Here is a 24,221-nt window from a genome sequence, read left to right as displayed (position 1 = left end):
CCTTGATCCGGAGAGGATCCAGTTCCGTAATTGACCACCATCGTCCTTTTCTCCACTGCAGCGCGATACTCGAAACGCCGCCACCAAGCCGCCTACAATGCACTCACGTGTGTTTAAACTTTGTCATGTAATAATGCATTATTTGTTTTAAGCCCGCCACTACAGTGCTACCATAACGTTCCTGAGTGTGCGTCTTCGTCCCCCTTGTTCCTCACCATCAATCTTAATACAGGTTCAATGATCACATCAGGGAACAGTAGACGAGTGCTCGTCTACCTCACAAATGACAAATCCATACACGCTGTATCCTCAGAATAAACTTTTGTTAAAGATCGATTAGTACAATTTTCATAAATGTTGATGATGATGCAGCAGCTGGCTGGTAAGCTCTTTGTTTGCTTCCTTGTTGCATTGAGTTGCTTCTTGCTGCCGGGACTTGCTCAGCCTCCTCAGTTGCCCCAAGAGGAAGGTGAGTTGAGTTGAGTTGTTTATATTTACACACACACACAGACATGTGTATATATTTTATATATATCCATAGCTGGTACAAGGACTCATCCATGACTGGATCTATAAGCTCTTTATTGCAGTCATTTAACTGGCTGAAGTTTGCAGACCTAGCAGTAGATCAGTGTGCTCCCCCCTCCACACCCAGTTCGAATCCCGCTCCTTGTAGCTTAGATTAGATTAATTACATTCTCAGTCGAGAATCTAAGATCATTTGTTGCATCAAGTTCTTCTAGAGCATGGTGTAGAGCTTCGTGTACAGAGCTCAACGATTATGCTGATTTCATTACGAAATACACCTTATATTACACAAAGAAAAGTAGGGTACTCTCGGCCTTGCCCTTTATCTCATTTTACATTGATTTGTTTTCTGTTGCTGTTTGAATCTGGATGCCATTGCCTTTTAGTTGATGCTCTCCAACAAGTTGCTACCACGATGGGGGCCAAATATTGGAGTTTCAACGCTGGTGCTGATGCTTGCCGAATTGATATGGTGGGTGTAACAGAGAACCAACCAAGGGGATCCCAGAAAAATACCGATTGCGAATGCAACTTTGAGAACAACACTGTTTGTCATGTCGTAAAACTGTATGATTCTTTTGAACTTCATGTCTCACCTTGATTTTTCCACGATTTAAGAAAAAGTCACTGCCTTCCATGTTTCAGAGTTCTCAATTTCGGTAGTTTCTGCTCAATACTTTAACTATTTGTTAAACATTTTACAGAATGATCAAGGGTTATAGTTTGCCAGGTTTGCTTCCACCCCAACTCGTCAAGCTTCCTTACCTCCGAGAAATGTATGAGCTAACGTATTTGAATTACTTGATTTTCGAGATTTGGACGATACATATCTTTATATCTTAATTAAAGTAGCATTTCTTTCCGTGCAGTGATTTTGCTTACAACTATCTCAAGGGTACAATACCACGGGAATGGGCTTCAATGAAATTAACTTATATGTAAGCCTTTTGAATTTCTGTGAAAAGGTTTTAATCGGGTTGCTATGTATATTTATTAGTGAATTTTCTGCAGTTCTGTTCTTGCCAATCGCTTATCAGGTGAAGTTCCAAAGGAGTTGGGAAACATGACCACTCTGACATTCCTGTACGTGTTGTTTAACCATACTACATGCCTCGTTACTTGCTAGTTGACCTATATATGAACGAAATTTCCGTAAGATATGATATTTATTACATCAACGTTCTTTTTCGCTTCTTTTACAAATCATCAGGAACCTTGAAGCAAACCAGTTTTCTGGTATTCTTCCTACTGAGCTTGGGCATTTGGTCGGTTTACAGGCTTTGTAAGACATCAAATCCTCTTATTCCCAATTTTTTTTTGAAGGACTACAAACTTGTGTATGTTGAGATAATAACGCCTTGCTGCATGTTGCAAGTGTAGGTTTATTTCCTCAAATCAGCTGACTGGAAACTTGCCAGAGACGTTTTCTGAGCTAAGGAGTTTAAGAGATTTGTAAGGTTTAATTAGATTTGTTTCTCCTTTATAGCATTATACTGATTCACGTGTCTGATAATCAAAATTATACTGCAATGCAGCCGAATGAATGATAACAACTTTAATGGAACACTCCCGACATGGGTGCAGAATTGGAAGCAACTCGAAAGATTGTAAAATCCTTATATTTTTTTAGTGAAACAAGCTGTTCTTATTGCCTTTTGAATTTTTAAATTTTGTATAGCATGTATTAATCTTTTTTATTTCCAAAAACTTGTCTTCTTGAAGAGATATGCATTCAAGTGGACTGGAGGGACCAATCCCATCAAATATTTCTTTTTTGTACAATTTGAAAGAGTTGTGAGTAATTTGGATCCTCATTCTGCTAAGTTATTTTTTATATGATCTTTCCTGCAGATTTGATTAATTATTTTGTACATCGTGGTGTCTCTTTGTACAGGAGGATTAGTGACACAAATGCACCAAGTCAGGGATTTCCTGTGCTGAGAAATATGACGGGCCTAGTAACATTGTATGTTTGAGAGAGAGCTATGTCATTGAATACTTCGATGATTTCATATACATGTATACTCACAAGCGCACACTCATGCACATATCTTTTTCTGTTAACTAGAACTGTTTGATGCTGATTATTTAACTAATTGAAGGATTTTGAGGAACTGTAACATTTCTGGAGAGATCCCTGCATATATCTGGTCCATGAGGAACCTGGAGATGTTGTAAGTAATAAAACTCGTAAAAAATTTACTTTTTGATGCTTGAATCACACCACACACAGACACCTACAGAAGTGAATGTCTGCAATAAAGTGGAATAGTACAAAAGTCTCCTACTGAATGAGCTATCTGCCCAGCTTCCTAAATGTCAAATGTTATCTGACTACAATCAGCACCCTGCTCTGGAGGAGGAATGTATGTCGAGCGCAAACATATAGTTCATTTTTCAAACAATGTTTCTTGGATGCAATCAACCCTTTACTTATTCTGTCATATATTTGGTTAATGAATCTGTGTTAGGATGGAGGTTGATTGATTGTTGCTATGCGATGGTCAGGGATGTCAGTTTCAACAACCTAGTGGGCGAACTTCCATCCACGATAGGAGCTGAGCGTCTGAAATTTGTGTAAGTGAGAAATGCAGCAACCTAATCGCTGAACTCAGCATCTTTCTTGATAGTATTGTGAGGTACAATACTAATACTCTATGCTGCTTTGATTAGCTTTTTGACTGGCAACCTGCTAAGTGGAAATGTTCCGAAGTCAATCTTGCTGAAGGGAAGTAATGTGTATGTTTGTTTCCTGAACGCTTCCTATTAATACCTCGTTTCTGTGTATATACTGTTGTATACCATAAATGTCTCCCCGTCTTACTCCTAATTACATGGCACTCAGGTTCCTGTTTTGTTGCAAAACTGAGTACAGTTACTTTCTTATGATTTTTGCAGTGATTTGTCGTACAATAACTTCAAGTTGCAAGGCCCTAAGCAACCGGAATGTCAAGAACACTTGTAAGAACACATAATTTTCTCTATGGATTACTTTCTAGATTGAGGTGGTTTGGTAAAACTGAGTGTTTTCACAAACTGTCATGTTTCAGGAATCTAAATCTGAACTTGTATCGGAGCTTTTCAAAGGAGGACGACTTGTAAGATGCTTCTTTTTGTATCGGAGCTCTCTTATTTTGCTTATTTTCAATATAATTTCTTAAGTTAATTACAAGACAATGAGCCAAATTTGCTAAAATCTTTCTGCTCATTCTGTGACAGAAGGGGAATGCTTCCCTGCTTGAAGAATTTTAAGTGCCCACGATGTAAGTATACGTACTAGAGTTCACGCATATCTCACTTTTGTCCTTTGGAATTCAAAGTTGTAAGGATGATTAGCATTTGCACCATGCTTAATTTACTGGCTAAATCACATTTATCCTCGCTTGTCACCATTTCTTTTGGGCAGATTCAAATTGTATGCATATTAATTGTGGTGGAAGTGACATAATTGTCAAGGACGAGAATCGCAGGAATGTCATGTTTGAAGGAGATGGAGGAGTTGAAGGTGGTACTGCAAAATATTTTAGGAATGAGAATAGTATGTGGGGATTTAGTAGCACTGGTGACTTCATGCACGGCTTCGATCAACAAAATACACGTTACTCTATCTCACTGGAGTCTTCAAATCTCTCTGAATTATATACGACAGCACGCACATCTCCACTTTCGCTGACATATTTCCACTACTGTTTGGAAAATGGAATTTACACTATAACTCTCCACTTTGCGGAAATCATATTCACAAATGACGAAAAATACAGTAGCCTTGGGAGGCGTATTTTTGACATCCATGTTCAGGTAATTATCTACACTGTTCAAAATGCCTATCTTTTTATGGCTGCAAGGCTGCAACTTGAGGTTTTGATAACCATTGTTCTTCAGGAAAGGTTGGTGTGGAAGGATTTCAATATCGAAGATGAGGCAGGTATGGCTCAAAAGAAATTAGTTAAGCAAGTATCTAATGTCAATGTGACAAGTAATGTCTTAGAGATCCGATTCTATTGGGCTGGAAAAGGAACAACGGCAATTCCAGAGAAAGGAAATTATGGTCCCCTTATATCAGCCATCTCTGTGGTTTCTGGTGAGTCAGTCTTGTCGACGTTTCCTACACTGTCATTTTAGTACCATCATATGAACTGAAGGTTGAGTGAAGGTTTCTTGTCATATCATAGATTCTGAGATTGTGCAAAAGGTTTACTCATTTGCTTGAAAGCACTTCTGGCTTCTGAGTGACGTTAATTTGTTTAGTTTACTCATTGGCCAGATTTTAAACCCTGTAAAAATGGCGGAACTGTGCGGACTATTTATATCATTGCCGGTGTTGGTGTTGGAGGATTATGCCTAACACTCTTCATGCTGGCAATCCTTAGGTGGAAAGGATGTTTGGGAGGAAAAAGAGGGAGACAACAAGGTGCATATTACATTAAACCAGCAATGTCATTGCCAAGAAAAATATGTTAAATAACACCAGGAACTCATTGGCCTACTTTATTTTGTTTTTGGAACAGATATTGTAGGACAAAATATGCAGACGAGAACTTTTACTTTAGAACAAATCAAAGCTGCCAGTAACGACTTTGATTCTGCAAACAAGATTGGAGAAGGCGGTTTTGGCCCTGTCTTCAAGGTAGCGCTTTTGTTTTTTTTTTTTCCTGGCATATGGAATTCTCATGATTTGAAAAGTAGATTCTAAAATTTAAGGTGGGGATGCAGGGTCAGTTACCTGATGGTTCATTGATAGCAGTTAAGCAGCTCTCATCCAATTCAAAGCAAGGAAATCGCGAATTTTTAAATGAGATGGGCATGATAACTTGTTTACAGCACCCGAATCTAGTGAAACTGCATGGATGCTGCATTGAAGAGGATCAATTATTGCTGGTGTACGAATACATGGAAAACAATAGTCTTGCACATGTCTTATTCGGTAGGTTTTCTGTCATTTTCTCTAATCCTGAACTTTTATGGCTTCAGTTTGATCAACCGAAGATCGGAGTACTTAACATTTGATCACTTATATAATTTTTCGAAAGAGAACGAAATAATAATTGTATTGGGATGAGTAAGAAGCAATTTTTTTTGGATGATATATAGATCAGGAGAACCATCAGATTAAACTGGACTGGCCTACAAGGCTTAAGATCTGTCTTGGGATAGCAAGAGGTTTAGCTTTTCTGCATGAAGAATCAAGAATCAAGATTGTTCACAGAGACATAAAAGCTACCAATGTACTGCTGGATGCGGATATTAACCCAAAAATATCCGACTTTGGATTGGCTAAACTTTATGAAGAGGAGAAAACACACATTAGCACCAAAGTTGCAGGAACAATGTCAGTTACGATTAAATTTTCTTGGACGTATGCTTACATATTTATGCATTGTTTTTTCTTTTTAATTGGAATAACCAAATGTTCGAACGATCTTAATCTGCAGAGGATATATGGCACCAGAATATGCGTTATGGGGTCACTTGACCTACAAAGCAGATGTTTACAGTTTCGGAGTTGTTGCCTTGGAAATTGCCAGTGGGAAGAAGAACAGCCATGTCCCAAATATAACTTGCCTCTCTCTCCTGGACTGGGTACTAATTACGGCTTTTGAATCTCTCAAGCCATTGCATAAAATTGTAGCTTCTCGACAAATTTATGTTAATCAGTAGGAAACCTTTTGATAAAGTGAAATTTCTGTGGTTGCATGCAGGCCTATCAGTTGCAACGAACTGGAAAATTGAAGGAGCTGATTGATGAGAACTTAGGGACTGAAGTCAACGACAAAGAAGCAGAAGTTGTGGTTAAAGTCGGTCTGCTGTGCACAAATGCGTCTGCGTCGCTTAGGCCTACCATGTCCGAGGTGGTGAGCATGCTCGAAGGACAAACAGAAGTCCCAGACATTATCCCAGAAGCGAGTACTTATACTGAAGATTTGAGGTTCAAGTCCTTGAGAGATGTACATCATCAAAGCCAAACACAGAGTTTGAGTGGCAGTCAGTCTCAGAATTCGGCAAATGCTAATACATTTTGTTCGTCCTCTTCATCACATCAGGCCATGACTTGAGTTAAATCCGACTTCCTAAAATGGCTATAGTTTCTAAATTTAAAAGTTTTTTTGTACTAAACAAAAATCCGACCTCCTCTACCAATTGCTCCGTCTCTATTTTTCAAATCAACATTGCTCAATGAAAAGTTCTTGATTTTCGGCTTTTGACAGCTCAGCAATGATCATCAACTCGACTTTACTAGAAATTTTATCATACTCCAGTGGTTTTTAACCGTTAGATCATTGGTTAAAATGTTGTGATTTACGGCTCAAAATTAAAATGTCCGATACGATCTGGAAGTGGCTATTGATCGTATAGAAGCAGAAAAGAAACATTTGAAGAGTTCTGGTACCATGGCGACCAATTGTAGGTGGCAACCGATCAATCGGTGACGGGCAGAGAAATCCTCTTGCATTTCATGTTTAGTTATTGTGTCTTATAGGGATGAGTTTCGCACTTCTTGGTTGAATACTTGAATTCTTTGCATGGCGGAGAAATTTTGATAATTTATTTATTCCAACTAGGGTTAGGATTTTCATTGTAACTTAAGTCCTATGCACTATAAATAGGACCTTAAGGTTGATTTATTTTTAGTGTTACCTTTGAATGCTATCTTCATATGAGATGAACTCGTATAAAAATTAGAGTAATGTTATTCATATCATGTTTTTGTACCACATTTTCATACCATCTTATGTGGCATTTGATGTGGACAATCACATCATTTGAATTAATCATATTTTTAAATTTAGTTCATTATTTAATAAACTAATAATTAAGAAAAACTAGTTAATTTAGTCTTTCTCTTTCATTTCCTTGGGTTTTGCAATTTTTTTAAATAATGTAGTAGTTCACATCAGATGTTACCTAAAATGGTATAAAAATATGATATAAAAACATGATATGAATAACGTTATTTTGAAAATTATAGCGTAGAAACAAGACTTACTATTTGTTGATTGATCAACCACAAAACTATTCCACCTAAAAACATTCACGGTCGTTTGAATTCTACGTTAGCATTCATTCATTCTTTCTTTTCATAACATATGCATTATTTTCTTTCTAATTTTCGTTAAAACGAGACCACAATGTTCCCCAGTCGTGCGTTTCGATCACACGTGCAATTATCACCTCAAAACAAACGTACAGTGATCTCAATGAACAGTAAAAAGTACCTACTTCTCTCACACCTTATAAGATTGGCCGTCTGCAAATACTTATCCAATTACTACAATTTCATTGCTAATTGGTGACGATGCGTCAGCTGGCTGGTAACCTCTTGCTCTTTGTTTGCTTCATTATTATTGCATTGAGTTGCTTCACACTTCGGGGACTTGCTCAGCTGCCTAAGTTACCCCAACAGGAAGGTGAGTGTTTATTACTATATATCTTTCTACTGTTTACAATCCCTAGTTGCCTGTTTGGATTAGCTGGCCTGCCTGATATGGGCAACCCAAACTGAGAATTGTTCGGTTTTCAGTTTCAAGTTATCACTATGAGGGATCCTCCTTTTGAAACTGCCAAAAGAGCTTATATGCATATATAAGCGCTTTTGTTACAAACATGTTCGAATTTTATCGACAATCCAAGTGCTTCCCGAAGAAGAGCTTAGGTGCCTCTCAACGCAAAAAGCACTTATAAGTTTTGTTGTCAATCGTAATCTGAAGTGTTTTCAGTCGTTAGAACCTTCCATAAGCAATCTAGAGAATATTATATAAGCTCCTTCATCAAAATTGCGTCTAGTCGTGGCATTCACTCATTGCTTGTTTACAGTATTGATTTGCTACAGCTATGATGCTTATAGTATTGTTTGAGTTTGGATGCCTTTTAGTTGATGCTCTCCAAGAAATTGCTACCACGATGGGTGCAAATTATTGGACTTTTAACACCGATGCTTGCCGAATTGAAACCGTGGGTCTAACAAAGAAGCAGCCGAAGGGATCCCAGGCAAATACTGATTGTGATTGCAACTTTGAGAACAGCACTGTTTGCCATGTTGCAACGCTGTATGAGTCTTGACTTTTACTTTTTCTTTGATTTTTTCATCTCCATCGGCTTAAGAAGGCAACACCCACCATGTCACAGCTCTGACTCTCGGTAACAACTTTAATAGCATGTGTTTAATGTGTTACAGAACGCTCAAGGGTTTCAGTTTACCTGGGTTGCTTCCACCTCAACTCGTCAAACTTCCTTACCTTCGAAAAATGTAAGAGCTATCATATTTGACTTACATGATATACATTTGAGGTTCGGAATTGGATGCTACATGTCTTTAGTTATTTATTAGTTAATTGTTCAAAGTAACATTTCTCTCTTGTAGTGATTTTGCTTACAACTATCTCAATGGTACAATACCCCGGGAATGGGCTTCAACGAAACTAACTTATATGTGAGCCTTTTGAATTTCTTTGAAAAGGTTTTGATCTCGTTGCTATGTACGTATATCTAATAGTGAATTTCCTGCAGCTCTGTTCTTGTCAATCGGTTATCGGGGCAAATCCCAAAGCATTTGGGACATATTACCACTCTGACATTCCTGTACGTAACTGCATTTTGATTCAAGTTCTTGTGATTGTTGTGTAAATATACTCATAAAAATGATACATCAACTTTCCTTTCTTTTTCTTTCGTAAATCATCAGGAACCTTGAGGGGAACCAATTTTCTGGTATTGTTCCTACTGAGCTTGGGAATTTGGTTAATTTGCAGACTTTGTAAGTTACCAAACCTCTCTTTATATTTCTAAAAAGGATTTAGAGTAGTTTATGTTGAGTTGATAGTTCATACTGCATGTTGCAAATGTAGGATGCTTTCCTCCAATCAGCTGACTGGATACTTGCCAGAGACGTTTTCTGGGCTAAGGATTTTAAATGATTTGTAAGATTCAATTAGATTTGTTGCTTTTTATAATAAACTGGTGCTTGTAACTAATTAATCAGCAAAATGCTAATGAAATGCAGCCGAATAAATGATAACAACTTTAGTGGAACACTACCTGATTGGGTACAGAATTGGAAAAAACTCACAAGATTGTAAGATCCTTATACTTTCGTAAAACAAGTTGTTCCCGTTGCCATTTGACCATTTAAAAGTTTATACCCTGTATGAATCGTTTTCTTTTTTCAATTGCCTTGTTGAAGGGAAATGCATTCGAGTGGACTGGAAGGACTGATTCCATCTAATATTTCTCTCTTGAACAATTTGGAAGAGTTGTGAGTAATTTGCATTCTCATTCTGCTCAGCTTTTCTGCATGATCTTTTGTGTATGCTTGACTAGTAATTCTGCACATCATGTCATATCTTATGCAGGAGGATTAGTGACACAAATGGACCATATCAGGAATTTCCTTTGCTGAGAAATTTGACAAGCCTAGTAAGATTGTATGTCGAGAGAGCTTCACCTTTGAATGCTTTGATAAGCTTGATGATTTCATATGCATGTATAAGTGCAAGCGCATACTCACGCACACAGACAATCATGTTTTCCTACTTGTTGCGAAAGACAAAACTCCATTTTTCATCAATTGTTAAAACAAAATCCAACCGCTGACGAAAGCATTTTATTGCATTTGATTGTTACCGCTGGTTTTTTGACCTAACAATTGGTGAGCATGAATTTGCTGCTCATCATTGAATTCTTCTGCCAAAAATTGTATGTCTACCTGCTGTTCTTTTTCTATTCAATAGCTATAAGCCTCTAACTAAGAGCTGTGTTGATGCTGATTGTTTAACAAATTGAAGGGTTTTGAGGAACTGCAATATTTCCGGAGAAATCCCCGCATATATCTGGTCCATGAAGAATCTAGAGATGTTGTAAGCAATAAAATTTTATTTAATGTATCTGCTGAATGAAATCTGTGTTAGGACTTAGGATGGAGACTAATTGATTGTTATTATAAAATGGTGATAGGGATGTCAGTTTCAACAAGTTAGCAGGCCAACTTCCATCCACGATAGGAGCTGAGCGTCTAAAATTTGTGTAAGTGCGAAATTATTTACGTTTTGATACTATCAGTTTTAGTCTACAACAGAGAACAGTTAGTTGATATCAAATTCTGGATACACCAGTAATAACTATTACAGGACAAAAGTAGTGACGAGTTTTATACAAGCATGTACCTCTGCATCTGCACCACTAGCAAATCGGCACACTAAACAGTTTTTCGTCTGAACAACTTGCTTTTTGGCCAATAACCATGTCATAAAAATAAAACCAAATTTATGAAGTTCACATTTTTCTTGATAGTCCACATCAAGTGCTAATACTATGTGTTGCTTTGATTAGCTTTTTGACTGGCAACCTGCTAAGTGGAAACGTGCCAAGATCAATCTTGCGAGATGGAAGTATTGTGTAAGTTCGTTTTCTGAAACGCTTTCTATTAGCTTATGGTTCCTTCTTATTTCTGCATTCTAATAAGTTCCAAATTCTGTGTATCTACCATTGTATATTGCAAATATCTCCCCTTCTTCTTTCTAATTCCATGGCACTCAGGTTCCTGTTTTATTGCAAAACTGACAGTTGTTGTTTATGCTTTTTTTGCAGTGATTTGTCCTACAATAACTTCACATTTCAAGGCCCTGAGAAACCGGATTGTCAAAAGAACTTGTCTGAACATATACTATTCTCTACAGATTACTTCTTAGATTACGGTGGTTAGGAAAACTAATAGTTTTTTCACCAACTGTCCTGTTTCAGGAATTTAAATCTAAACTTGTATCGGAGCTCTTCAGAGGAGAACAACTTGTAAGATGCTTCTTTTTGTTTTGCTTGATTGTTTCTTTATATGTTTTCTTTTCAATTTCGTAAGTTAACTTCAAAATTTGCTTGTTAAACGTTTGGATCAATCTGTGACAGAAGGGGAATTCTTCCATGCTTGAAGAATTTTAAGTGCCCACGATGTAAGCATACTTGCTGCAGTTTAAGTATTATGGACTGCTATGAAACTAATTTGAAACCAATAGCCTTATTTTACACCTAAAAGTTCAGTGTCGGAGTTCATTTACGAACATGCACATATAAATTTAGCAATTACACCATCTTTGAATTTATCTTCACTCATGACAATTTTTTGGGCAGATTCAAACTGTATGCATATTAATTGTGGTGGGAGTGACATAATTGTCAAGGACGAGAATAACGCGAACGTGTTGTTTGAAGGAGATGGAAGAGTTGAAGGTGGCAGTGCCAAGTATTTTAGGAATGAGAAAAGTATGTGGGGATTTAGTAGCACCGGAGACTTCATGGATGGCTTCGAGCTGCAGAATACACGCTACTCTGTATCTCTACCATCTTCCAATCTTTCTGAGCTATATACAACAGCACGCATATCTCCGCTTTCACTTACTTATTTCCACTATTGTTTAGAAAATGGGATTTACACTATAACTCTCCACTTTGCGGAGATAAAATTCACTAATGACAAGGGATACACTAGTCTTGGGAGGCGTATTTTCGATATCTATGTTCAGGTAATTAGCAACTGCCATCTTTATGTTCTTGTGACTCAACGTTTTGACAAGGTCATTTTTTTATCAGGAAAAGTTGGTGTGGAAGGATTTCAATATTGAACATGAGGCAGGCATGGCTCAAAAGAGATTAGTTAAGCAAGTAGATAATGTCAATGTGACAAGTAACGTCTTAGAGATCCGGTTCTACTGGGCTGGAAAAGGGACAACAAGGATTCCGGAGAGAGGACACTATGGTCCCCTCATATCAGCTGTCTCTGTGGTTTCCAGTGAGTCAATCTTGTTGACATTTCCTTCGCCTTTTAGTACCATCATTTAAACTGAAGGTTGTCCAAAGGCTTTCCTAAGATTCTGTAAAATATGAAAGGCAGTTCTGCAGTATTAGTGCATTTTGAATATTTGATTGTTTTCACAGTTCATGATTTTGCCTATCTGATAAAATCTTTGTGGTCAGCATTATCTTCTTTCTTTTTGCTCGAAACCTTTTTGTGAGTGAGCGTAACTGGTTCATTCTTTTGTTCAGACTTTAAACCGTGTACAAATAGTGGAACTGTGCGAACCATTTACATCATTGCCGGTGTTGTTGGGGGAATCTGCCTAACACTATTCATAGTAGCAATCCTTTGGTGGAAAAGATGTTTGCGAGGAAAAAGGGGGAGACAAAAAGGTGCATATTACATTAAACATCTCATTTTCAAATTGCTAGCTTGCATCCTGCTGAAAATTATATTGAAAAGCTGCTACTAATAACGACTTTGATTCTGCAAAAAATGATGTTTGGCATACTTTAATTTCTTCTTGTACAGATCTTCTTGGACGAGATATGCAGATGAGGACGTTTACTTTCAAACAAATAAAAGCTGCTACTAATGACTTTGATTCTGCTAAAAAGATTGGAGAAGGTGGCTTTGGTCCTGTCTACAAGGTAGCCCAGATTTCCTTCTGAATATATATAGAACTCTCAAATAAAGTCCTCTTCTTGTAATACAAATCTTCAGGGCAAAAAGTAAATTCCAAAAATTACGGTTTGAATGCAGGGTCACTTATCCGATGGTTCATTGATAGCAGTTAAGCAGCTCTCGTCCAATTCAAAGCAAGGAAATCGCGAATTTTTAAATGAGATGGGCATGATAACTTGTTTGCAACACCCAAATCTAGTGACACTGCATGGATGCTGTATTGAAAGGGATCAATTATTACTGGTGTACGAATACATGGAAAACAATAGTCTTGCGAATGCCTTATTTGGTAACTTTTATGACGTCAATAAAATCTGCATATACAGGACATTTAACATTTGATTTTAAGTTTCTTGTGGACATTCTATAATTCTAACGTTTCTGTTAAGGTAAGTTTTCAGATTTGATTATCTGTTTTTTATTTGTACACTCAGAAGTATTTTTGGTTGGATGATTTATAGGCCCGGAGAACCGGATAAACCTGGACTGGCCTACAAGGGTTAAGATCTGCACCGGGATAGCAAGAGGTTTAGCCTTTCTGCATGAAGAATCAAGACTCAAGATTGTTCACAGAGACATAAAAGCCACCAATGTGCTGCTGGATGGGGATTTGAACCCTAAAATATCGGACTTTGGATTGGCTAAACTTTATGATGAAGAGAAAACACACGTCAGCACCAAAGTTGCAGGAACCATGTCAGTTGTCTCAAAATTTTCGTCGACGCATTTTTACATATATACGTAAGTTTTGTCGTTTTAACTGGAAAGTGACAAATTATTGGGACTATCTTAATTTGCAGAGGATATATGGCCCCAGAATATGCGCTATTGGGTCACTTAACCTACAAGGCAGATGTTTACAGTTTTGGAGTTGTTGCGTTGGAAATTGTTAGTGGGAAGAAGAACAGTTATGTGCCAAGTAACGCTTGTGTCTCTCTCCTTGACTGGGTAGTATATAGCTTTCAATCTCTCGAGCTACAGCATAATTTGTGGTTTTTCCAACAATTTTATGTTAATCAGCAAGAAACCCTTTGATAAAGCGAAATTTCCGTTGTTGCATGCAGGCCTATCAGTTGCAACAAGGTGGAAACTTGAAGGAGCTGATAGATGAGAGCTTAGTGAGTGAAATCAATGGCAAAGAAGCAGAAGTAATGGTTAAAGTCGGTTTGCTGTGCACGAATGTTTCTCCGTCACTTAGGCCTACCATGTCCGAGGTGGTGAGCATGCTTGAAGGACAAACAACAGTCCCGGACACGAAGCCAGAAGCGAGATATCATGCACTGAAGATTTGAGGCTCAAGGCCGTGAAAGATCGACACCATCAAAGGCAAGCACAAAGTTCAAGTGGAAGCCAATCCGAGAATTTGGCAACTTCTAGTACATTTTGCTCTTCATCTACTTCAGGCCATGAATCGAGTTCAATCAAATTTGAATCAAGATCCTGAGGACATCATGCATAGTAGCAGTCTAGCTAGTTGTCTATCCTTATCTTGTAATTTTTTCATACCAATTGTTGCGAGTTTCTTTAGCAAGTACATATACTCCTCCTTAAGAAAAATATTAAATATTTAGAAGGCTTGTTTGACTAGGATATCTTTCACACCGAAAACATGTGTATTTATAAGAAAGTGGTATGCAAGGTATCGGTATTATTCTTGTTCTTGACTAATACATAAGGAATGGAAAATTGGGTTTCAAGTTGAAATTAGCTATCTTCATGGGAAATAAACCATATAAAAATAGACACACAGAGAGGACAGCGGAGAAGAAATACTAGAAATCTCGAGAGAGTTTGAGAGAAATCAAAGAAGGAGCGAAGTGTTGGAACTCAAGGGGACAAAGGCAAACAAAGAAGAGGATACATGGCAAGAGAAAGCAACAAAGCATTTAAAGGTATAAATCCATCCTTTTATCTTCCTTTGTTTGGTTTCTCTCGGCTTTGCAGGAGAAAAAGAAGCACTTTGCTTCTTCAACCTCTCCCATTCCCCGAAGCAAAAAAATGAAGGTGGAGGTTTCCAAAAAAAAAAAAAAATGAAGGTGGAGACTCTAAAGAGGCAACCCCAAATCTTTTCCCCAACTCTCACCCTCTTTCGGAGATCACCAAACACACAAAGTCAAATATCCCAGGGGAAGAAAAGGAACCCAGCAGTGCCGGTCTACCATGCCTAGCAATAATGTGGAGGTTCGCCGACGGTGCAAAGGAAAGAAGCGAATAAAGCAACAACAACAATGAACCCACTAGTAGCGCCCACCGCTGACTTCCCTAGGGCCCAGACAACCGCAGCTTCAAAAGCTCTGATGCCTCCTCGTTCCTCCCGTAGCAGCGCCGCCAGCCGCAAGAAGCAGCAACCATCATTGCTGCTGTCAATTCCTACAACCGCAACGGTCGCCGTCAAAAGCCCAGCCACGAATAACGGTAGATATCAACTCTGTCTTCCCCCGACTGCAGTGCACCGCTCTCTCTCTCTCTCTCTCTCTCTCTCTCTCTCTCTCTCTCGGATTATTCACCGAGACCCACAAAGAAAGCTTGGGAAAACTCTCTCTTCCCTGCTCAGCCGATGACAGTTAGTGTTGATGCAGCACCAACCGTTGATGAATGCTGACGACAAGATCCAAGCCACGAGTGGCGGCAACGGCGAGTCGATTTCCCTAGAGTCCAGATCGCAGCAACGACCTATAACCATCGCCGATGCAGCGATGACTGATAGGGAACCCACCAAAAGCAACACGCTGCAACAACCGCCGACGTCAAACGAAAGCCAAGACGGACGCATCAACTGTGCACCATGATCCCTCGAAGACAACCCCAAGGCCTCCAAGACTCTGCAATGGCTCTAGGACCACCTTCGCCGTGCCTTCGCCATCATCAACGCCCTTCAACCTGCGAGCATGTGTCAAGGTCAAACAGCCGTGGTCGCATCTTCAAGGACAAGCCCGCTTCCCGTATTCTAGAATTGATGGTGCTATGCATAACGGTCTCGCTTAGAAAGAAAGCCACAAGAACTCTAAAGGAACAACCACCATCAGAGCCGTCTATCTGAGTCCAAAGTAGTTACACCCACATCCTGCTCACTCCGCCATCAACTACCATGTCCCTGAAAGCTCTGTGAGAGTCCCGGCACCATGCTCTGTCTTCTTAAAATTAAAGATTTCTAGCATTGCAGCAACCAAACACCGCAACACCACCGCTCTTCAACCGTTGTCTTCGGCAGTCCTCCGGAAGAAGCCTAAGGGCATTGCAATCTGCAATCCTAGGACGGTGAACCAAGAGATGTAGTTGGGCACACGAGTCCAGACCATCAACAAATTCGACAGAGGCTCAAATAAGAAGGTGGCAGCGGTGATCAGTGTGAAAAAGTTAAGGAAGGTAACATTTGCATCACCACTTCTGATGTCAAACGGAAGACAAAGCCAAGGACAGCACCAGCGACTTCAATGCCGCCATTACACAACCACCTCACAAATTTGAGCATGATGATCCAGGTGGCAATCTCATGGATTTGTACGGACAATTATTGCCATCGTTAGTCATGGACAGAGAGAAAGAAAAGTTCCTTTTGGGATCAAACAAGCATCTCATGGCAGCCAGGAGATGCAGAAAAAGGGACGATGCGCCTGGATGCATAGCAGGCTTGCTGGAAAGGAATGTTTCTCTTTCTTTTGTTGATCACCCTCAATATGATGACAGTAGAAGGATTAATTGAAGGAAACCAATATAGCATAGGGTTCGAAAGTCTGTTTAAAGGTCAAAATGAGGCTCCCAAAAATCTACAGCACAAGGGGCTCCCTGTTTTTATTATTGTTTCTATGGCGTTCGTAGCAAGACAAAGAGCATTGTTGCCTTCCTCATATAATGATCACTACTCTAAATATTAAAACATGTTGTTGCTTTTCGGTGCAATTTTCTTAAAAGTCTCCGGAGCTTTCATAAGTTCCATGAAAGGAAATCCAAATAGCATGTGATGAAGAGCAAACAAATGGGAATGCCATGCATGCGATTCCCTAGAAAAAGGGACAAAATATTATTAGAAAATGATGAAAAGATGGCAAATCATGATCGTCATCACCATGAGGAAAGCCACTTACGTGGCATTGAGAGAGTTCAAATAAAAAGGCCTTCCTTTTGATTTAAAAGTAAATTACATAGTAGACATTCAGGTTTGAGGTCTATTACAACCCCATACAACATCTTTAAAACATTTCAGTTTCATACATCACGTACTATTTTATTTCAAAATAATACCTCCGTTACATTTTTCATCAATTGATCCGTTAAGTACCGACGTGGCACACCACGTGGCAAAAAAATAAATTTTTAATTTAAAAAAAAAAACCACCTGAATCTTCTTAAAAAAAATAAAAAAATTGAAACCCACCTCCCGACCTACCTCCCTCTCCTCCACTCTCTTCACCTCTCCTCCCATAAAAACAGCAAAGCCCCACCCCACCCCACCTCCACCTTCCCCGATCCCTTTCTCCTCTTCACCCCCACCCCTTTTCTCCTTTCTCTCATCTGCAACTAGGGCTGGGTTCGGTTCAAAACGGTTCGGTTTTTTGCCAAAACCGAAACCGAACCGAAATTTCGGTTCGGTTCGGTTCGGTCCATTTTTTTTTCGGTTCGGTTTTTTTCGGTTTCGGTTTTTTTCGGTTTTTTTTTTTTTTTTTTTTTTTTTGGAAAAATGAAAACAAAATTGAAATCTAAAATTTTAACATCTCCAACACAATTATAACATAAGCATTCTAACACAATGAACAAAATTTATATGAAAAATGCACACATCTTTAAATTACAAAGTACAAGCCTATCATTCCTAAACATGAAGTCGTTTAATTACCATACCTGTTTCACCATCAACTGCATGAACACTATCAGTAATTTATTTGAAGGACCACAAAGCCATTATCTGGACGTCTAGTATTCAAAGGATAATCTAAAATTGAACACCACCCAGATGGATGGACAAAAAGAACGCTTTGAAGGGAAGCCTAAAATTAATTTGAGACAATACAGATGCATATAACCAGTTTTCTCTAAAGTGATATAAGTATATCTTATATAAATCATGTCAACAAGAACAAGCCTGGATGTTCAATTCTATTTGTTCTCTGAGAAATCAATACCAACTTCATATATTGTCCAGATCCGTTTACAATTTAAACTCTAATACTTATACATAATGTAGTCAAGAAACAATATGCTCTATTGATGCTAGGTTTGATGGAAATCTTCCTTCAGCACCAAAAACGTTATCCATAATAAAACGCTACTCAGAGAATTGCAATGCCTATGCTACTTTTCAGAACACGTTACCAATGAATCTTTGGTCTTTTCCATCATGACTTAGCAAGTCCAAGAGTCCATAACCTAAATGAAAATACATGTTTAACAAGATTTTTACCACTAAAAGAACAACATATGATTTACAACCTTCAACAACATGTCAAATTTGCAGGGCCATAGTTTCACTTAAGGAAATACTCGGCAGAGAAATTCAAAGATAACAGGTAATCACATATCATGGAAGCTCTGATTCCCAGAGAAATATACTTATCTCCATCCTCTTTCAAATTATACATAAAAGTAGGCTATCTATCGTCACTACACCTTGCCAAACCATAAAGCTGCTGATTTCCTCCAATAGCCGAGCTTCCACATATATTACCAGCTTGACAGATTACCCCAAAAACAAAATGATAAGTCAAACATGATCAAATTGTTCCCAAATTAAGACGAAGAAAGAAACTGCAAAAGTAGCTCAAAAAAATCCAACTGGGTAACAAGTAAGCAAAAGTTCCCAACTCAAATTTAGCATGCAATTAAAAATGAATGAGCAAAAAAAATTCAGAAGTACAAAAAAAGACAATTACTTTCTATTTCCCTAACCTCAAATTTCTCCCCTGAGCAAATTTAACATACAATTAACTGATTAAGCAAAAAAAAATGAATGAGCAAAAAAAATTGTAAAGAAGTGGGAAAGAACACAGAACACCTTGATTTTTGTGTACTTTTCGTAGAGTTTGGAGTAGAGAGCTTCCGTCTGCGAACGAACAAGAAGAAGCTCACGGCGAGACTAACCTTTTGCAGTCGAGACTCGAAACGGCAAGAAGAAGCTCACGGCGAGATGAAGGACTGACGGCGAGGGCGAGGTGTGAGAGATTGAGAGTGAGATGGGTCGCCCCGTCGTGGGTCGCCCGAGATTCAAGACCGAGAGAGACAGAGAGTTTGAGAGAGACAGAGAGTGATTGAAGTTGAAGACCGAGAGAGAGAGAGAGGAGGCTAACCTTTTGCTATCGAGACTCGAAACGGCGAGATGAGAGACTGATGGAGAGGGCGAGGTGTGAGAGATTGAGAGTGAGAAGGGTCGCGCTGTCGCGGGTTGCTTGAGAGATTGAGAGAGACAGAGCGATTGAAGACCGAGCGAGAGAGACAGGAAGCTCAGGCGGCGCGAGAGGGTTACTGGGTTAGGGTTCATGGAGGGAGTCTGGAGGCAGGGAACAAGAGAGAGAAGAAGGGTATGAAAAATAAAAAAGTTAGGGTTAAAGGATTTTGTTGATTTCTCAACAAAATTAAAAAACAATCTCATAAATCCTAAAGGCATGAGGGTTCGAACCCATTGCCACCAGTGTGAAAAATTTCGCTTAAACCAACTTGGTAACAAGTTCTGTTTTGTTATGATTGTATGCCTAAACTATTTATAATATTGAAAACAAAATTAAATATATATATATCGGTTCGGTTCGGTTCGGTTCAGTTTTCGAAGCTCAAAAACCGAAACTGAACCGGTCAGATTCGGTTCGGTTCGGTTTGACAGTTTCGGTTCGGTTTTTTTTCGGTTCGGTTTTTTTCGGCCTCGGTTCGGTTCGGTTGTCGGTTTTTTTCGGTTTTCGGTTTTTTGAACCCACCCCTATCTGCAACCCCACCCACCATTAACAAACCTAACTCTATCCAGACCACCACCAACCAAGCATTGAAAAAATTCAAAATTTGAAGGACAAAATTAAATGCATACCTCGTTGTCGGAGCCGACCGACTCACCGACGAGCAGGATTCAGATGGGAAAGAAATGTGAGTGCGAGTTGCAAAGATGAGAAAAGGGTGGGGGTCAGGTTCTGGGTGAGCTCGGTCGCGGGGGGTTGGGGGTTCTAAGTGAGGTGCGTCGAGCGTGGGTGAAGGGGGGAATGGGTGACGCGAGAGGGGCAAGGGTCTGGGTGAATCGGCGGGGGGGGGGGGGAAGGAAAGGGCTTGGTGGGATGACGAGATCTGGGTTGGTTTTTTTTGTTGGGGGGGTTGCGGGTAGATGTAATGGATTTCATTTTTTTTTGTTGAGAAAATTCAGGTTAAAAAAATAAAAATAAAAATTGCCACGTGGCATAAATGTGGCAATCACGTTAGCACTTAACGGATCAATGAATGAAAAATGTAACGGATGTATTATATTGAAATAAAATAGTACTTGACGTATGAAAGTGAAATGTTTTAAAGATATTGTATGTGATTGTAATAGATCTTAAATCTGAGGGGCTACTATGTAATTTACCCTTGATTTAATGCACCAAAAGGCAAAGCCTTTCTTTATCCTCTGTGCTTCTGCTGAGCATCGAAATCACCACATGGAAAGCAAATAGACAACAAGTGGATGTAAACCAAAGACCAAATGCAATAGTAACTCATGTGACTTAAATATTAATCATCTTTATGACTAAGTCATAAATATTAGTCATCATTATGTTTGATTCTTAAGTCAAATATTGAGTTTCTAAAGCACTGAGGGCTGCAGCAAGGGAGGAAAAGTAGAGCTCCTCCAAAACTTGGAATGCCACTCACTTGAACATTAAGTGTGGGCTCCATTGACTGAATATGGTGCAAGTAAACATGGAGACAACGTCAACTGTGACAATTTGTGAATGGAAATTACTTCTAATACCGTAGATGCAAACCATCTCAAAGCAAAAAGCTCAATGGACTTACCATCTCAAATTAGTGGATTTGCACTACGTCCAAATGGATCAAGCTCCCGTTAAATTCCTGAAGTGGTCAAATGGCACAAAGTCGAAGAAAAGTCTCAAATGGCATAAAGCCATGTCAAATATCAAATATCAAATGGCACGAAGCCGCGACAAAACTCAAATAACACGAAGCTGCATCTGCTCCAATGGCTCAAAGTATTCGCCTGCACGAGCTAAAATTGCATAAGGCGTCAAAAGCTTTAATGACACAAAGTCCTTGCCTGCACGAGCTGAAACTGCACAAGGCATCAAACGCTCCAAGTGGCACAATGCCCTTGCCTGCAAGAGTTGAAACTGCATAAGGCATCAAAAGCTCAAATGGCTCAAAGTCCTCGCCCGCACGAGCTAAAATTGCGCAAGGCGTCAAAAGTTCCAAGTGACTCAAAGTCCCCGCCTGCAAGAGTCTAAACTGCACAAGGCATTAAATGCTCCTTACCTGCACGAGCTGAACTGCACAAGGCATCAAACCTAACAAATACATAAAGAACTACAAGTGACTTAATCCCTCAATGAGGTTACGTAGGTAATCTAGAGCTTGACCTAGGTGCAATCACAAAATCAAAAACCCAAATCCCCAAGTTAAGATTTATTCATATTGGAATCAAAGGGTTTTTCCTTTTAAAGAATGATTGTAATTAATAGACGCATAGTCTAGAATGGATCAAACTCAAATTAATAAAACCCTCTTCGAAAAAATGAATTAGGGTGAAATTATGTCGAGTGAATTATTTGTTTACATATTGTGCACAATTTTTGCTCAACAGTACCAAGAGTGACTTTTTAGAGTAAAAATATCCTTAACATTAAAAGTAAACAGTACTAAAAATGTTTCGTTAAAACTTTCTGTAAAAATACTTACGATCGATCAATCAATCAATCAAGACTATTCCACCAAAAAGCATTCCCTTTGGTTTGAATCTACTTGGGCATTCATTCTTCTTTTTCACAAAGATATGCATTATTTTCTTTCTACTTTTTTCTAAAGCTTCTTTTCACAATGTTACGTAAATACTTACGATCGATCAATCAAGACTATTCCACCTAAAAGCAGTCCCTTTGGTTTGAATCTACTTGGGCATTCATTCTTCTTTTTTACAAAGATATGCATTATTTTCTTTCTACTTTTTTCTAAAGCTTCTTTTCACAATGTTACTTTTATTTACACGTCAGAATGTTCACCACAAAACACGTCCAACACAACAGTGAACACTAAAAACTGTACCTACTTGTCTCATTATATTAAGCACATTCATGGAGTGCTCTTAACTTTCAAAGATTGTTGCTTTGATCTCGTTATAAGCATTGGCTACTGCAAAAACTTACCCAATTACTACAATTTCATTGCTAATTCGTGATGATGCAGCAGCAGGCTGGTAACCTTTCTCTTTGTTTGCTTCATTATTATTGCATTGAGTTGCTCCACACATCTGGGACTTGCTCAGCTGATTATGTTACCCCAGCAGGAAGGTGAGTGCTTATTACTATATATCTTTCTATTGTTTACAATCCCTAGTTGCCTGTTTGGTTTTGAAAAAGTTGTGCTGCGGCCCTGCGGGAAAAAAGTCTTTGTCTTTCGTACGTACAAGGACTCATCAAAGTTGCTTGGATTAGCTGCATGGCCTGTCTGATATGGACAACCCAAACTGAGAATTGTGTCGGTTTTCATTTTCGAGGCTATCACTATGATGCCCTCCTTTTGAGACTGCTTCTCGGGAAACCGCTCATATATAAGCGCTTTTGTTACAAACACGTCTGAATTCCATTGACAATCCAAGTGCTTCTTGAAGAAGTGCTAGGTGCTTCTCAACGCAAAAGCACTTTTAAGTATTGTTGTCAATCCTAGTTTGAAGTGTTTTCAGTCGCCAGAACCTTCCATAAGCAATCTAGAGACTAGAGAATATAAGCTCCTCAAATAAAATGGCAACTAGTCTTGGCATTCACTCATTGCTTGTTTATAGTATTGATTGCTACATGCTATGACTCTTATAGTATCGTTTGAATTTGGATGCCTTTTAGTTTATGCTCTCCGAGAAATTGCTACCACGATGGGTGCAAAATATTGGACTTTTAACGCTGGTACTTGCCGAATTGAAACGGTGGGTCTAACAGAGAAGCAACCAAAGGGATCCGAAGGAAATACTGAATGTGATTGCAACTTTGAGAACGGCACTGTTTGTCATATTGCAACGCTGTATGACTCTTAACTTTTACATTGATTTTTCCATCTCGGCTTAAGGAAAGGCAACGCGTTCCATGTCACAGAGCTCTGAATCTCAGTAGCAACGTTAATATCATGTGTTTAATGTGTTACAGAACGCTCATGGGTTATAGTTTACCTGGGTTGCTGCCACCTCAACTCGTCAAGCTTCCTTACCTTCGAAAAATGTAAGAGCTATCATATTTGACTTACATGATATACATTGGAGATTCGGTATCGAAAGCTACATATCTTTATTTATTTATTAATTAATTAATCAAAGTAACGTTTCTCTCTTGTAGTGATTTTTCTTACAACTATCTCAGTGGTACAATACCAAAGGAATGGGCTTCAATGAAACTAAATTATTTGTGAGCCTTTTGAATTTCTGTGAGAAGTTTTTAATCTCGTTGCTATGTACGTATGTCTAATTGTGAATTTCCTGCAGCTCTGTGCTTGTCAATCGGTTATCGGGGGAAATCCCAAAGGAGTTGGGAAATATTACCACTCTGACAGACCTGTACGTATTGAAAATTGGTTTATGTTTAGGGCCTTAACACTACATTTTGATTCAAGTTCTTGTGATTGTTGTGAAAATATACTCATAAAAATGATATTTTCTTTCTTTTTCTTTCGTAAATCATCAGGAACCTTGAGGCGAACCAATTTTCTGGTAGTCTTCCTACTGAGCTTGGGAATTTGGTTAATTTGCAGACTTTGTAAGTTATCAAACCTCTCTTTACATTTCTAAAAAGGAGATAAGAGAATTTTATGTCGAGTTGATAGTTCATTACTGCGTGTTGCAAATGTAGGATGCTTTCCTCCAATCAGCTGACTGGATACTTGCCAGAGACATTTTCTGGGCTAAGGATTCTAACAGATTTGTAAGGTTTAATTAGATTTTCTGTTCTTTTATAACATTAAACTGGTGCTTGTAACTAATTAATTAGCAAAATTCTAATGAAATGCAGCCGAATAAGCGATAACAACTTTAGTGGAACACTGCCCGGCTGGGTGCAGAATTGGA

The 24,221-nt window shown here is 38.7% G+C and overlaps 2 protein-coding genes and 1 pseudogene across 4 annotated transcripts in view; all 3 read left to right on the top strand.

Annotated features, from left to right (window-relative positions):
- The first annotated feature begins 229 nt into the window (after positions 1–229).
- LOC103435116 (probable LRR receptor-like serine/threonine-protein kinase RFK1) lies at positions 230–6,726 on the top strand. Of its 2 annotated transcripts, none has more exons than XM_029098547.2 (24): positions 230–469; positions 915–1,095; positions 1,233–1,304; positions 1,398–1,466; positions 1,540–1,611; positions 1,739–1,810; positions 1,909–1,980; positions 2,064–2,135; positions 2,251–2,322; positions 2,423–2,494; positions 2,631–2,702; positions 3,037–3,105; positions 3,202–3,267; positions 3,427–3,489; positions 3,579–3,626; positions 3,748–3,791; positions 3,935–4,326; positions 4,411–4,609; positions 4,793–4,939; positions 5,037–5,155; positions 5,242–5,452; positions 5,620–5,857; positions 5,961–6,108; positions 6,228–6,726. In XM_029098547.2, the coding sequence occupies exons 1-24, from the start codon at positions 355–357 to the stop codon at positions 6,579–6,581; spliced, it is 3,039 nt and encodes a 1,012-aa protein (XP_028954380.1). In that variant the 5' UTR covers positions 230–354; the 3' UTR covers positions 6,582–6,726. The 2 variants fall into 2 exon arrangements, with proteins under 2 accessions (XP_028954380.1, XP_028954381.1); XM_029098548.2 differs by lacking the exon at positions 230–469 and adding an exon at positions 591–826.
- Positions 6,727–7,677: 951 nt separating this feature from the next.
- LOC114823159 (probable LRR receptor-like serine/threonine-protein kinase RFK1) lies at positions 7,678–14,695 on the top strand (annotated as a pseudogene).
- A 7,569-nt stretch (positions 14,696–22,264) lies between these two features.
- LOC103427907 (probable LRR receptor-like serine/threonine-protein kinase RFK1) overlaps positions 22,265–24,221 on the top strand; it is a 12,320-nt gene continuing 10,363 nt past the window's right edge. For both annotated transcript variants that reach the window (XM_029098555.2, XM_029098556.2), the window contains exons 1-8: positions 22,265–22,464; positions 23,014–23,188; positions 23,311–23,382; positions 23,497–23,565; positions 23,643–23,714; positions 23,842–23,913; positions 24,007–24,078; positions 24,166–24,221. The exon at positions 24,166–24,221 is cut by the window's right edge and continues 16 nt beyond it. In XM_029098555.2, coding sequence (XP_028954388.2) covers positions 22,446–22,464; positions 23,014–23,188; positions 23,311–23,382; positions 23,497–23,565; positions 23,643–23,714; positions 23,842–23,913; positions 24,007–24,078; positions 24,166–24,221 — 607 coding nt within the window. In that variant the 5' untranslated portion in view covers positions 22,265–22,445. The remainder of the gene's footprint in view (positions 22,465–23,013; positions 23,189–23,310; positions 23,383–23,496; positions 23,566–23,642; positions 23,715–23,841; positions 23,914–24,006; positions 24,079–24,165) is intronic.

The sequence above is a fragment of the Malus domestica genome, chromosome 05 (assembly GCF_042453785.1).
Source record: "Malus domestica chromosome 05, GDT2T_hap1".
In the NCBI taxonomy this organism is placed as follows: domain Eukaryota; kingdom Viridiplantae; phylum Streptophyta; class Magnoliopsida; order Rosales; family Rosaceae; genus Malus; species Malus domestica.
The sequence above is the reverse complement of the archived record's forward strand: the minus strand, read 5'-3'. Positions and strand labels throughout refer to the sequence as shown.